This window comes from Cryptomeria japonica, chromosome 2 (assembly GCF_030272615.1).
Source record: "Cryptomeria japonica chromosome 2, Sugi_1.0, whole genome shotgun sequence".
NCBI classification, from domain to species: Eukaryota; Viridiplantae; Streptophyta; class Pinopsida; order Cupressales; family Cupressaceae; genus Cryptomeria; species Cryptomeria japonica.
The window spans coordinates 77729313-77744798 of NC_081406.1; the positions used below are offsets into that span (position 1 = coordinate 77729313).

Sequence of the window (15486 nt, forward strand, 5' to 3'; positions counted from 1 at the left end):
TCCCATGGGCTATGATGAATCTTAGGAAACCTATAATTTATCTCCATTTTCACATAGGCTCCTTCCTAGATCCTATCATATTTGTCCTCTTGAAGCCTCTCACATAACCATATTCTTTATACAATTCTATGCACACATATTTATCTTATTATTTTTTTAGCTCATTGAAATGTTAAGAAATTATTGTTCATGCCTATTTCATATTCTTTGAAATAAATTACTCTTGTAATTTTTTGTTTGTGAGCTTCACCTGGAACTTACATTACAAGGAGCATGTGTAGAATCAACATCCATAATCATATTAATCCAAATTTATCCGAGAACTCGAGGAATAATGCCCAGTGAGGAACTAGTAGTACTGTAGAACAAACAAAAAATAATATGAAAATAAGATTTTGTTTCAAATATGAAGACTTCACACAAATTGATAAACTTATTGGAAGAGATGTGTACCACAAAAATGTATCCCTATTAACTTCAAATGGACTCATTTATACATTTTCAATGAAGTTGAGAGATCACCACATCTATTTTCTCCTTGGAAATCTAAATAAGTAGTTGAACAAGGATAAAATTAAATATAGAAATTGAAAATTACAAGAAGACTATTTAATTTTTGGTACACCAACTTGGTAGGGTCAATACTCCTAGTTTGTTAGGTGACAATTAGACTGCTTGGAATCATTGGAAATATATCCAATAAAATCAGTTTGAGTAACTTAAAAAGGTGGCCCATGGAACCCCTCCTAAGAAACTATGAAATTCGTCAAGACCAATTCTATTTTGAAAGCCTTTGAAAATACCAAAAAAAATAGATTTCTAATATTTTTCATCTTTGTCTATGTAGGTGCCACGTGCTTGTGCTCCTCAATTGATATGGGATCACATATCCTTTGTATTATTTATTTTTATTTACTTTCATGCTAACTATTTCTTTTAATTTGGCATGCATAGTATAGTTTTTCAAATACAAATCATAGTGAGTGGAAAATGTAAGGGTGAAAAATTTACATATCTTGTACTTTTCCCTCTATTTTGGATTAACTTTGGCATTTTTGGACCAAATGTAATGACTAGTGTACAAGTGACATGTTTGTGTGTAGAAATAGGCAAATGACATGATGCTAAACTAAACCTAACTCTGTACATCCCAATGATTTGGAGTTGATTTGCATATCTTCCATTTCTTGACTTGGGTCAATTATGCAAGTGCATATTTGAATCTAGTTTAGATCTATGGCTACAATTTTGAGTTCTAAATTTAAATTCAAATTCCAAAATTATAAGCCCTAGTGAACTTCCTTCTTACTAGTTGTTACTTGCTAGCTTGAATGTGACATGTGTGATTTGCATACTAGGATGTTATATGAAAAAGATAAATCACTATTCACTTTTAGCATCCAAGATTTGAAACATAGCTAATTGCAATCATCATTGTCACTTAAAGAGCATCAAAGTGCATCACTAGATCAACTAGCATCAACATCTTAACAACATGCTAGACATACTACATGATTGCTTGACATCTCTTTAATGTTTGTTTAAAATACTGAATTGGATAAGGGGTTTGACTAAGAAGAAGGTCCTTACATAATGACCTCCCAAAGGCACATAGTCTAAATAACAAGGGCAGTGCACGCAAGTCATTTCTGCAACTTACAAGCGCACAAATCATTTCTATAGTAGAAAACCATTTCTATGGCTTACTCCATAAGTTAGAAAATCAATTTTCACAGCCATAAATTTTAATCAGAGTAGAAAACAAACCATAAAATTTATTCAAAATAGAAAACAAACCTATCTCTTACTATATATATTCTCTAGCATTTACATTCCCTTAAAGGTAATGCACACGCATGAAAGTAAGGAAGTATCCCATTCAAATAAGCGAATTAAGCTTGGGATTGATTTATTTGGGTAACGTGTGAGGGGGATGGATATCAAGCAAAGACGAAGTTGGAGCAGGCAGTGTTGGAGGCGAGCAAGGAGGAGCTGAAATGGAGCTTAAACTCCACCAAGTCAAACTGCAGCAAGTTGTCCTGCAACTGATGACTTCCCACAACCATCGATGCGACAGGGAACTCCCCTGCATCTACAAATGCCAGACACATTACTCCCTCCTTCACTTTAACCACGGAATTGGCCCCAGAAATCCTCCAAAACACAAACTCGTTATCCAGAACCAGATCGATCACAGGCACAGCGGGTCCAGTTTTAATGGAGCCCACTGTTGCGGCATCGAAGCAGGCATCAAAAGGCTTTATGGACACCACGCGTGAGATGCCCATCTCCTCCGCTTCCCTAACAAAGCCGTCACGGATGGCGGTGTAGATGGGCGTCGCAGCCTGCGTGTATGCCACCACTGTGCTCAGCTTAGTTCCCCCACTGCCCTGCAAATTCAATCTCAGATGCTCCGGATCGATGGGCAGTCTCTTTCCGTTGATCTCGATGCTCTGAACATTGAGGTAATATTCCATGGGATACCTGGGAGTGCGGAGAAAAGTGTAGTTGAGTTTGATGTATGGGAATTCCTTGTCTGGGCCGCGGAGGTAATTCGGGCTGCCGAAAAAGACGCCTCCCGGAGCATCCCCTGCGGGCAAGCAAAGCCCGAATTTCCTTTCTAATTCGAGAGCCACATTGAGCTGAAATGGCAGAGCCAGCTGCCCCCAATTCAGCCCCGCCATTCCCACAGCCCCCTTTGCCAGGCCCTGCAGCAAACTGGGCGGAGCGCAGGCAAAAGCGAATTGGGTAACGACTATTTTGGAAGCTAAGGATGCCTTCTTTCCATCGCTGGGATACAAGGCAACTGTATCTTGAGAGAGTTCTGCATTAAAGATCTCTGTCCCGGTCACTCCATTCGTTGCCAGTTCCTTGCATGTATTGTTTCTGCATGATTTTTTTCCCGGAGGAATCTTGGAGCAGTCTCCGCAGCCGAAGAGGGCAGATCCAGAGGCCGTGCAGAGAGAAGTGTGACAGGGGATGAAAAGATAGGTGGAGGATTTGTAGGCCGCGGTTTTGCAGTGAAGCCACAGGAAGTCTCCTGCCAGATCTATGACCACTTTGTCTTTCCGCAGGGGAGTCTTGTGCTCGAATTCCATTACGTATTGGAGAGTTGTGGGATCCTTCCATAGTGGAGCAGCCACAGTGATTATCCGGCTTGCAGAGCTTGGTATTGAAGAGGCCCAGTACAGAAAGAAAAGGAAGAGCGCGGCATGGCAAGTCATGATGGATTGAGAAGGTGCAGAGGTACATTGTGAGAATGAGGATATCCAACCAGTTTTAATAAAGAAGTTGAAAATAGAGTGTAACTCATTGATCTCGATCATCATTATATCTGATCTAATACTAGTGGAAATCTCTTAGTGGCACACTGAATGGATAAATAATTTAAAAACAGATTGCCTCTTCGGTTTTCTATACATTCTTTCCAACTGAGGTGGGAGAGAGTTGAAGACACGTCATGCCTCAACTCCTCCTTGATGAGTGCAATGTCAGGGAAACAGAGCTGGAAATTGTCATGCAAAAGTAGAAAAAGAAGCTGGATATAGGAGAGCACGCTACAATGTCTCAATTGAATATAACTAGCAATTGCATCTTGTTGTGTAATGGATATGTCGAAAAGATGTGGAAGGTAGGTTAGAAAAAAATTGGTGTATTTTTTGCATACATTTGCACAATACATGAGGTCAATTGGTAGGTCATTTTCAAAATGATGTTGTTTGGACTCAATAGAAAAGTGATATCTTCAAATCAACTATGCATCCACTTAAAGGGATTCAAAAACAACTAAAACAAAACCTATGAAGATAGAGAGAGAGAGATGGGAGAAGAGGATGGATAGATAGAAGGATATATATGTAGATATAGAAAGGATAGAGGAAGACAGTGGTAGAGATGAAGATAGAGGGAGAGAGGGAGAGAGAGAGAGAGAGAAATAGATAGATATAGGTAGAGGGAGAAATAAAGATTGAGACATAGAGAGATAGAGATTGTTGGGAAGGACATATAGGGAGATAGAGATGGAGGGACAAGAGTGAGAGAGAAAGGTGACAAAGACAAGTAATAGAGAGATATATAGAGGGGGAGAGTTAGATAGATAGGGTGAAAGATAGGAATGAGTGCATGTATATGAGTGAGAAATAGAAAGTTGGAGATAAATATATAAATAGATAGAGAGGGAGGGAGAGGGAAAGGGAGAGGGAGAGAAATAGTGAGAGGAGAAAGAAGTAGAGATTTAGAAACAGGGAGTGATAATGAGTGTGTGTGTGTGTGTGTGTGTGTGTGTGTGAGAGAGAGAGAGAGAGAGAGAGAGAGATGGCAAAGTAAAGATAAAGGGTGCACTTGAGTTCGATAGAGATCTAGAGATGATGGAGAAATAAAATGTGAGTTAGAGAGAGATACATATAGAAATTAAGATAGGGAGGGAGAAACAAGTAGTATGTGCTAGTGAAAGAGATATGGAGATAGAGAGGGAGGAGGGAGGGAGAGAAAGAAAGAGATGAGGAGAAGTAGAGAGATATAAAAAGAGGGAGTGGGAGGGAGAAAGGGAGAGAGGGAGAGGTAGGGATAGAAAAAGGGAGAGATTGAGAGATAGTAGTTGGAAAAAGAGACGGGGATGAGGGAGAAAGATATATTAGGGAGAAGTAAGGAGTAGAGATAGGAGAGAGAAATAAACAACAACCAAAACTATTTTTCTTCTCCCATCAATTCTTTAGCATTTTCTTCTCTAGATTAAATCATTGGTTTCTCCTTGTGGTTTCTATCATGAATTAGTGACTTGTTATAGACAAGATAAACCTCAAATGTGCTTTGAAGAGAACTAAGGTGAAAATTTAATATTTATTATTTAATTAAATATTTAATATGTTTATTAATACATACTATAATTATATTAATTGTTATAGGACTAATCACCTATGTAAATATTTCTTTCAAATCTGTATAGATTAATTTAAAATAATATCATAATTTAATGTATATTAGTTTAAACTAAATAATATAATTATATTATATATAATTTAATTCATAATATATAAAAATATTATATACTAACTATATATTTATATTTTAATTAGTTTTTTATAATGTTATATATAATAATATAATGTATATTATATAAATATTATTTTTTATTATTAAAATCATAATTAATTATAATTTTATTAAAGTTTATTCTAATTATCAAGCAATTCTTCTAATTTGTATAAATTAATTTAAAATAATATTATATTTTAACACATATATTAGATTAAATTAAGAACATATAATAATAATAATAATAATAATAATAATAATAATAATAATAATAATAATAATAATAATAATAATAATAATAATAATAATAATAATATTGTTATTATTATTATATATAAATACAATTATTATAATATAATTACTCTTTATTTTTATTTTTCAAAATAAATTTTACAAATTCAAAATTCATAACATAATAATTATTTATTAAAAACTTAATTAATAATAAAACAACATTTCAAGAAAAAATTTAAATACCCCCCCACCCAGGCCTGGAATTTGACGGTCATCCCTACTTGTCATATCAATTTTTTATGACGTTTTAGTAATTTCAATGCCTTTCTTTTGATGTTTTAAGAAAAATATTAATTGTCAAAAAAAAATCTATCCCCTTTGTCCCTTGGTCCTTCTCACAATAACTACATTTCATTACTATCTTACTATAATGCTTTTTGGGGGCTTTTTTTTCTTTTTACATTAATTTTTGAGCCCTCACCAAATTCCTCAATAATGTTGTCCCCTTCCCCAAATTGATATGTTTCTTCATTTGAATCATTATGTGAAGAGATCCCAAAAATTTCTTTAAATATTTCTTCCAAATGCTTATTATAGATTGTTCATTTAACATTGAATTACCAAAATCCTTCTCTCTTTGGTCCACCTATACATTTTTTCAATGGTAACTTGTCAAGACATATTTTTGAAGTACCTAGAAATAAGAACCAACATATTAATTATGTGTAAAACATTATTTAAAAATAAAATGAAGTACAATTACAAACATATATTTTATTGATAAATAAAAACAATTAGAACATAATGCATATTTATAATAAAACATAGAAAAAACTTTAAAAATTCATATTAAAATATTTTAAAAATTAAAAAAGTTTCTAAATTGATATTTAGACAATCTTCTTAAATATATTTAAAAATTAAATTGACTAAGTTTATAAATTCATATAAGAAAATAGAAATTATTTTGAAAATCCATATTAAAATATTATAAAATTAGAAATAAATATATCTTACTATTGTTTAAATATATTTATATTTTATATTAAACTTTATAAAATAGTATATATCAATATTTTAAATTAAAATACTATATAATATATATTACCTACCATAATTTTTTATGGTTTATTAATAATTTGAATGTTGGCAAATGCACACTCCAATGAGAAATTGTAGGTGATTGAAGGTATTGTCATTGATGACAATCTTACAATCCTATGGCACCGACAGACACCGGCACAGGCACAGACACCATCATTGGCACCGGCAAAGATGTTCATCGGCACCCTGGCCGACAAGATTTTGTTTATTATATTTTGTATTTATTTGTAAAAAAAATTTGTAAGCCGACAAGGCGAATTGTAATAAGGCTCATATATAAGTATGAGATCTTATAGAACATTTAAGATGAGGAATATGCGAGATATGTGTGAATATTAAGGAAGATTGTGGAATAAGGTTTATGATTATTGCAAGAGCTTAAACTGGTACTGAACCTGGCATAGCAGATGCTGATCCGAAGCAGCACATGACATTGGATTTATATAATCCACTTTTGTAAGTCAGTGAGACTTCCCTTTTTGTATTTAAGTAGTGAGCTTTAGGTAGTTGGCCTTCCTGCATGTGTAGGCACTTATTGTATCAGTAATATTCACTTATTGGCCAGTGAGCGAATATTGTGGGTCACAAATCCCACCGAGGTTTCCTCGTTAAAAATATTGTGTTATGGTGTGCTTTCTATGTTGTGTTTCCTAATCTTATTTACTGCATTATTTCTGGTTTATCGGTACACTGTTTTGGAATGCAATTCATTTAATAAGTTCAGAAAATCCATTAACCGGTTAGATACTGATTCACCCCCCCCCCCCTCTTAGTATCTTTGGGAATCCTAACAATTGGTATCAGAGCCTGATCCTCTATTTTCAAAAGCCTAATAGCTTGAGGAAGATTCTGACACCGGCAAAGATGGAAAATTTGAGAAAGTAATTGGAAACAGCTCTTTCAGACTATGATGCAGAAAAGTTGAAAAATATGAAACTTGAAGATGATCTGAAGGTTGCACAGGAAATCATTCAGGGACTTCAAGGAAATCTCACTATTGCTAGGAACAAAATAAGAGAACTTTCTGAGAAGATGCAAAGTGATGATGATGAAAAAGAAGCTCTTAATGACCTTGTGAACAAACTGAGACAAGAAAACAGTACAATGAAGAATGAGATGCAAGATATAACTATGAGGTTTTGCAAAGACATTGAAGACTGAAAGAAGAATGAAGATAACTTGGCTAGAAGAATCAATGATGCTGGAAATGAAAATCTAAGACTCAGTCATGAAAATGATATGTTGAAGATAGATATAATTCACTTGGAGCATGACAAAATTGAACTCATGAGATAGAAAGATTTCTTAGAAAATGAGTTGGCTATTGCAAATACACACAAGGAGAAATTCAAGAAAAGCTCAGAGGAACTTGATGACATGTTGAAAAATTAGAAATCTAATGGAGATACAATTGGCCTTGGCTTTGAAGTTGGTGAAAGCTCTGGCACTGCAAATAATCATGGTCACAGTAAACCGGTAGGACAACCTAATGCCTACAAATTTAATGGAAAATGCTTTAACTATAACAAGTATGGTCATAGAGAAAATCAGTGTAGATCTAAAAACTATCAGAACACCAATACACCCACCGGTCAATGTTCTAAATACAATAAAGTTGGTCATAACTCAAAAAATTGTAGAATGAATGTAAGATGTTATGTTTGTGGAAGATTTGGACACTTATCTAATCAATGCAAAACACATACCGACATAGGATATGGAAAAGTTATTCAGAAAAACAATCTGACTTGTTATGCTTGGAACAAGATTGGATATATTACAAAATTTTGTAGAAGTAAGGCATCACCAGCAAATAAAAAAGGACCCAGTTTAAAAGGTAAAGAAAAGGTTGAAGAAGTAAAGCAAGAATTTTCAAAACAATGGATCAGAAAGTCAAACATGAATGTTAATGAAGTTATTCCTTCACCGGTAGAACAAAGTATCACTCCACCAGCAGGAGATCCTTCATCTAACTAAAAAGAAACCTTTTGGGGGTTTGGCAACAAATTGAAAAACATGCTAATTTACCCTCGGTTTATGGTGAGAAGTTGAAATACTTCTTTACCGGCAGATGTGTTAAGTTTGACTTAACCGACAGACATTAAATGTGGTAGTTGGAGGAAATGACATTATAAAGCAAATATTTTGGCTCTCTTTTCATTCACCGAGCATTCAAACTTCCTTAGAGCACGAAAATCCTGAGTGAAGACATCCATAGTGAGAAGTGAAGCAAATCATTCAAACATTCATACCTAAAGGCAAATTAAGGTATTTATGACAATGGCTTCCTCCTCTGCACCTGAATTCATTGCAAACCCTACTGTAATTGAAGTTGTTAAGCGCCCTAGACCCGTATTTAAGATTATTCCCGAAATTGCGAAGAAAGATAATACCCTAGGAGCATTCTCAAAAATACCTAAAGGAGTTGCTTATGCTGAGGATCCTAGAATCTACATACATTGTCATATAGAAGAACTAGGAGATGATGAAATTAAGAACATGTATAGGATTGTTATATGTGAAGAAAATGGAAATATTAAATCGGAACATAAGATAGTCGAAACCCTAGGTTTTGTGGAGATTCTTAGTATTCCTGATTTTCTGAAGGATGTTATAAGGATTGTATTAAGAAGAGTTCATGTTGAGTTCTTTTGGTTGGATTCAATTCATAAGATAACCAAAGAAGCAGTTAGGGCAGTGACAGGCTTACCTTCCACCGGTAGCAGGCCTGACAAGACTAAAAAGGTTCCAAATGACACTGTAATGACCCTAATCGACGCAACCTTTGACGAGAGATCCTTGAGAGTAAACAATGTAAAGGATACCAATGTAAGGTTCATTAGCATGATTCTTGGATACAAAGTTACACATGCCAGTAGATTGAACTCTATTTCTAGCTTATGTATCAAAAGTGTTTATGACTTGGTAAACAACAATGCAAAAATTGACATATGTGAATGGTTGAAGGATGAGCTGATAGACAACCTAAAGAAAATCAAAGGTGATAAGAAAGGAACTTTCAGATTTGGCAACCTACTTGTATGTTTGATGTTGTATATAACCAAAGAAGTACCCAGTATTGGTAGAAAGGATTTTGGTTTTGAGATACCGGTAGGAAAACAACTTCTAGACATACTAAACAACATGGGAGATGACAGGGAAAAGAACATAACGGAACATTTTCAAACACTGAAGGCTAGAATGAGAATTAGAGAAAGGCTATCTCAATCTATAGTAGATAAATATCAAAAGGAGATATGCTTTGTGATAAAGAAAGATGAAATTTTTTATGGAAGTTGTAGATGATATACCCAATGACTTGTATAGAAGGTTAGAAGCAAGAAGGGTAGCAATTGTTGAATTGGATAAAAATATCAAGATAGAAAAACAATTTGCAGTTCACCCAGTGAACTCAACGCAAGAGATAGATGAATTAATAAGTGAGGCTAACCGGACAGTATTCTCAACCAGTCACTAGCATGTAGCACTAATGGCAGGAAGAGTTAATGAGATATCAGAAGAAACTGGAGACAAATGGGATATATTCTTTATTGAAAAGGAGAAAAAAGAAGAGCTTAAGAGGCCAAATACTTTTAAAGTCTATCAAAAGGAAAAGGATAAGGGGAAAGCTAAAGTAGGTGGACCTCCGAGCATAAAGATAACAAACAACTTACCCCCACCTCCTTATGATACTCCATCAACAACATAGAGTATGGAGACAACACATGAGGACACAAATCCTGATTCTGAGGTGTTGTATACAATGAATATCAACACACAAAAAATCAACATTGTGGTTGATAAGGAATCAAGTGAGAAAAGAGATGTGGCAATTGAGCCACTGGTAGAAGACACAACAATTAAGACAAATGTTGAAGATACAGTTGGAGACATTGAAATTGGGAGTGAGCAACAAACTGAGCAGACAACGAATACAAGAAAAGCAGATAGCACTGATGTACATAATGATGTATCTACTGAGCAACCAACAACTGATATCAATGAAAAATCTGTTGAGATACTGGTTGTAGACATTTCAGAAGTAAGCACAGAAAAACCGGTAGAAAACACATAGTCACAAACAGAAAAACCGGCAATGGACACCACTGAAAAATCATCAGAGGCACCATCAAAGAAACCATCAGTAGAGAGTACAGAGAAATAGGTAGAGAAACAGGATCATTCACAGGTACATACAGAGACAGTGCCACCGGCTACAACTGAAAAACCTAAACCTTTGGTAGCTAAAATGCAGACACAAACTGACCCTCCAGAGAAAGAGGAAAGCAATGCTATTACTACCACCTGCGGATTAAAAATTGTGAATGTAGTTGGACAGTCATCTGGAACCTCCATGACTGAATTTAGACCATGTAATTTAACAGAGGTATTGCTAGATTCAATTAAGAAAATAACAGATTTTAATGCACTAGCATATAAGGCTATTGATGACACCATACCAATTTTGAAGATGATTGCACCCAAGTGTAACATAGAGAATAAAGATTCTTTAGGCCAATTAGACACATTGTCTAAACACATAACCGACAATCTTCTAACAATTGATCAAATCAATGAGGAGACTTTCAGAGAGAAAATGAATAAAGAGAAGGAAAAGTTCTTTGAGGAGATAGTCAATAAGAATAAGGAACATAGGGATACATTATTACCGGTACTAGGCAAGACAATTTTGGACTTCAAGAAATTGTACAGAGATACATGCAAAACAAACATTTTAACAAAAGATATAGATAAAGAGATCAGCATAGCTCAAAAGGAAATCAATGATATTGTTGACAACTTAATAGGTTCATCAGATTCAATATCGGTAGTAGAACAGGAAATTGCAGGATTTGAAGAGAAAATAGAAAAACTTGAAAAAGATAAGGAAAGGTTAAAATTTAAGGCAAAGGAACTGAAGTGTAGACTAGGTCCTAAACTGGATATCCTCATCTCTTTGAGAAAAGATATTTCTAAGGCTCTTGTTCCAGGACTTAAGACACCGGAGGAGAAAATGCACTTTCTCACCGGTACAATCCAGAGGACTGAAACAACACTAAAAGATGGTGAGAGATTCTACAATAGTCTGAATGTTGCCTTAGCAGATATATATCAGATCGTAACCAACCGGTTACAAGGATCTAGATAGGAACTACACTCAATTGACATTGAATGACAGCCTTTGTCATTGATGACAAAATGGGAGTAGTAGAGGATGAGAAAAATAAATAAGGATAAGAAAAATGTATGACAAAAGAGATCATCTGCTCAGGGGGAGCACACAGTTTTGACAGTTTTGGTAAGACAGTTTTGGACAACATTTTTGGATACACATTTTGGCTTTTTCTCATGAGTGTTGCCATCAATGCCAAAGGGGGAGATTGTTGGAAAATGCACACTCCAATGAGAAATTGTAGGTGATTGAAAGTATTTTCATTGATGGCAACCTTGAAATCCTATGGCACCGGTAGACACCGACATAGGCACAGACACCGACAGTGGCAGTGGCAAAGATGTTCACTAGCACCCTGGCCGACAAGATTTTGTTTATTATATTTTGTATTTATTTGTAAAATCTTTTTGTAAGCCGATAAGGCAAATTGTAATAAGGCTCATATATAAGTATGAGATCTTATAGAACATTTAAGATGAGGAATACGTGAGATATGTGTGAATATTAAGGAAGATTGTGGAATAAGGTTTATGATTATTGCAAGAGCTTAAACCGGTACTGAACCTGGCATAGCAGATACTGATCCGAAGTAGTACATTACATTGGAGTTATATAATCCACTTTTGTAAGTCAGTGAGACTTCCCTTTTTGTATTTAAGCAATGAGCTTTAGGCAATTGGCCTTCCCGCATGTGCAGGCACTTATTGTATCAGTAATATTCACTTATTGGCTAGTGAGTGAATATTGTGGGTCACAAATCCCGCCGAGGTTTTTCTCACACCAGGTTTTCTCATTAAAAATATTGTGTTATGGTGTGCTTTCTATGTTGTGTTTCCTAATCTTATTTACTGCATTATTTCTGGTTTGCCGGTACACTGTTTTGGAATGCAATTCATTTAATAAGTTTAGAAAATCCATTAACCGGTTAGATACTAATTCAACCCCCCCCTCTCAGTATCTTTGGGAATCCTAACATTGAAGTGTCATATATATGCTTTTAGAAAAAAATAACATGTCAATACATACAATCCATTTATTTTTTAAATTGTCATATACGATCCAAAAGTGAAAAAATGACCATATAGCCTGTCAAATTCTAGGCCTACCCCTATCCCATGCAAGGACAAAAAGCAACATTAATATGTTGACGTGCCTTTATCATATATGTGTGAGCTCCCAAATATAATCCCATAATTTCACGGATTTCAAATTTTTCGGTTTTAAAAATATATATTCAATATCCTTGCATTTACTTGCACATGAAGTCGTAAAAGCATTATCTAATGTTTACAGTGCGGTGGGTGAAGGTGGGTGACAACAACAAGATTGGTACGTAGGGAGAAGCATCAATTTTCTCAGTCATTGTGTTGCCAGTTCCCTTTCTAATAACCTAATTCACCAAATCTTTTGCAATCAATAGTTCAAAATGTTTGAATCGTCTTGCACTGATATCATACAATATCAACCGTTGATGGTAAAAGTTAGCTAGTCTCTTTCAAATAAATGATACGTCTTCAACGTAAATAAAATATTTTGGAAATATCTATTTAAAATGTTTCACAATAGTAACTATTGGTTAAAAATTAGATATTTTTTATTTTTCATGAATAGTTGTCTATATTAGTTTCTATTTAATTTGTTATTTTAGTTAAATATTATTGAATAGTATATTATAGTAATTCTTATATTATATTATGCATTTTGTAATTATTGTAGTGGATTAATTTATTTTATATTATATAATATAATTTCTTTAGATATTTTATTATGTTGTCTTCTTTAATATTATATGTATTAATGAATTAGTTTTTATTTTGAGTATATTTTAACTCATCGATCGGGGTATCAACAGGTGTGGTTCCGAATGAGGGCCCAACAGTTGTTCTAGAGATAATTCTGCGGGGCCGAGATGACCCTTTAAAGAAATTATATTATGTTGTCTTCTTTAATATTATATGTATTAATGAATTAGTTTTTATTTTGAGTATATTTTAATCATAAGGTCAATGGTTAAGGGGTCTTTTCTTTGTTTTTTCATTTTTTGATCTTTTTTTTTATTGTTTCTTAATTTACCACTATGGTCCATCTTGTCTGAATCCCCTTTATCTTGAACCATGCATAACCTCTCCCCTTCTCTCTTTTTAATCTGATCTTATTTTACAGTAAGTCATCTTTTGTTCTTCTTAGCTCTCTAATATCTTATTCATGGAAGTGCCTTAAGAAACTTTTCAAGGATGTTTGAACCATGTCATGGCATTCACAAGGTAGATGGAACCTTAATCCTAACATTCTCCCACTTGACATCATATATTGAAAATACATCTAATGGAATCACAAACAAGGGAAAAGTATCCCTTAGCCATCCATGTATCATCTAAATCTTCACCATGCTCTCATGCTCCAACAAGACACTTGTAAAAGTAACCATGATAACCATCATCAAGCAAAAAAGTCCTCACATCATCCAACATGCCATATATGGAAGTTTATGAACATACCAATGTGAACCATATCAACTATCAATTAAACCTACACCAATCTTTATATGAACATAAGAATCAAATTGAAATTTCTTTATGCCTCTTTACATAGAGGTCTTTGAGGTTACAAGGACAATTATAGAACCTAGGCCAACTTGCTCAAAAAACAAAACAAAAAACCTCTTTTATCCTTATCTATATTTGTTCTAGAACATTCCATATTTTTCCTTTTTCATTTGATGATTACAATTTATTGGTCGGAGAAATTACATATTCCAACAATTTCATACCACTTCCTTTTAATATAATTAGATCTATCTAGAATGTTGGCTACTTTGTTGTAATGAAAGATTTGATATGCATGATTCTTTTTCTTATATTTTCAATCCTTCTTCAAATACCCTCTTTTAAAATAATTCCAACACTTAACTCTTCTCTTATCAGGGGTTTTAGAGCATAATTTAGACTTATCTCTCTTTTCATCCCCTTTAGGAACATTCTCTTTGGACCTACGTTGCAAACGCAAGACATCTAGGAAGCCAACATTTTTACACTTTTTCCTCATCTCCTCTAAAATAAGTATGAAAATCATATTATCTGTATTTGGCTTTGCATTACCACTACTAATAAAAAATGTTAAGTTTTTCCAAGATTAGGGAAAAAACCAAAGAAAGAAGATACACTTATCTAGGTTTTTCCAAGATTCGGGAAAAAACCAAAGAAACAAGATACACTTGTCTTCATCTTCTAATTTAACATCTATTGGTGCAACCTGACTTAAAATCATATTGAGTGCATTTAGATGGACTATTGAATCACCATATTTCATCTTTAAATAATACAACCTTATTTTGAGATATAATTTACGTTTTAACTTAATAGATATCATGTATCCTCTTCCACAACATGTATGTGGAGTCTTTTGGAGAGACATTCAAGAGGACAAAATGAGTAAGAAACAATAAAATGGTCCCATATTCCTTGTTATCCAACTTCTTTCAAACTTCATTAGTCATTGTTGATGGATTTGTTTATTATGTATCCAAAAACCACTAATCTCACTCTCCAAGAGATCATCCTTCTTCAATTTTCACATCTCGTAGCTAGTGCCATTGAATTTCTCAATATCATGGTGAGAAGTAGAAGCATGGTTTATAATCCTCTTCTAAAATATATAAAATATCACATTGTGTTATCTTCCATTGAACCAATTCAACATTTAAATAGAAAGGCATCCCTCTCCCAATAAAGCCATTAGCTATGATATCAATGTTGAAAACAAAATGAAGAAAGCTTGAAATATTAACTTATGAATGTGATAAAAATTCTAAAAATAAGATTACCAAATCTAGAATATGTATGTGATGGCACATTCAACTCAAATAGAAAAATTAGGAAACCATAAACACCAAATTTATGTGGAGAAAACCTTTCAGGAAAAATTTACACTAGAAAGAGGGA

At 33.9% G+C, this 15486-nt stretch overlaps 1 protein-coding gene across 1 annotated transcript; it reads right to left on the reverse strand.

The window, feature by feature from the left end:
* Positions 1-1828: 1828 nt before the first annotated feature.
* On the reverse strand, positions 1829-3352 carry LOC131070737 (probable aspartic proteinase GIP2). The gene has a single exon (XM_058006352.2). It carries the CDS (start codon positions 3327-3329, stop codon positions 1941-1943), a length of 1389 nt encoding a protein of 462 aa, XP_057862335.2. The 5' UTR covers positions 3330-3352; the 3' UTR covers positions 1829-1940.
* Positions 3353-15486: the final 12134 nt, after the last annotated feature.

Bases quoted from the DNA above. Each gene is read 5' to 3' on its own strand.
- LOC131070737 (XM_058006352.2), bottom strand. From the start codon at position 3,329: ATGATGATCGAGATCAATGAGTTACACTCTATTTTCAACTTCTTTATT.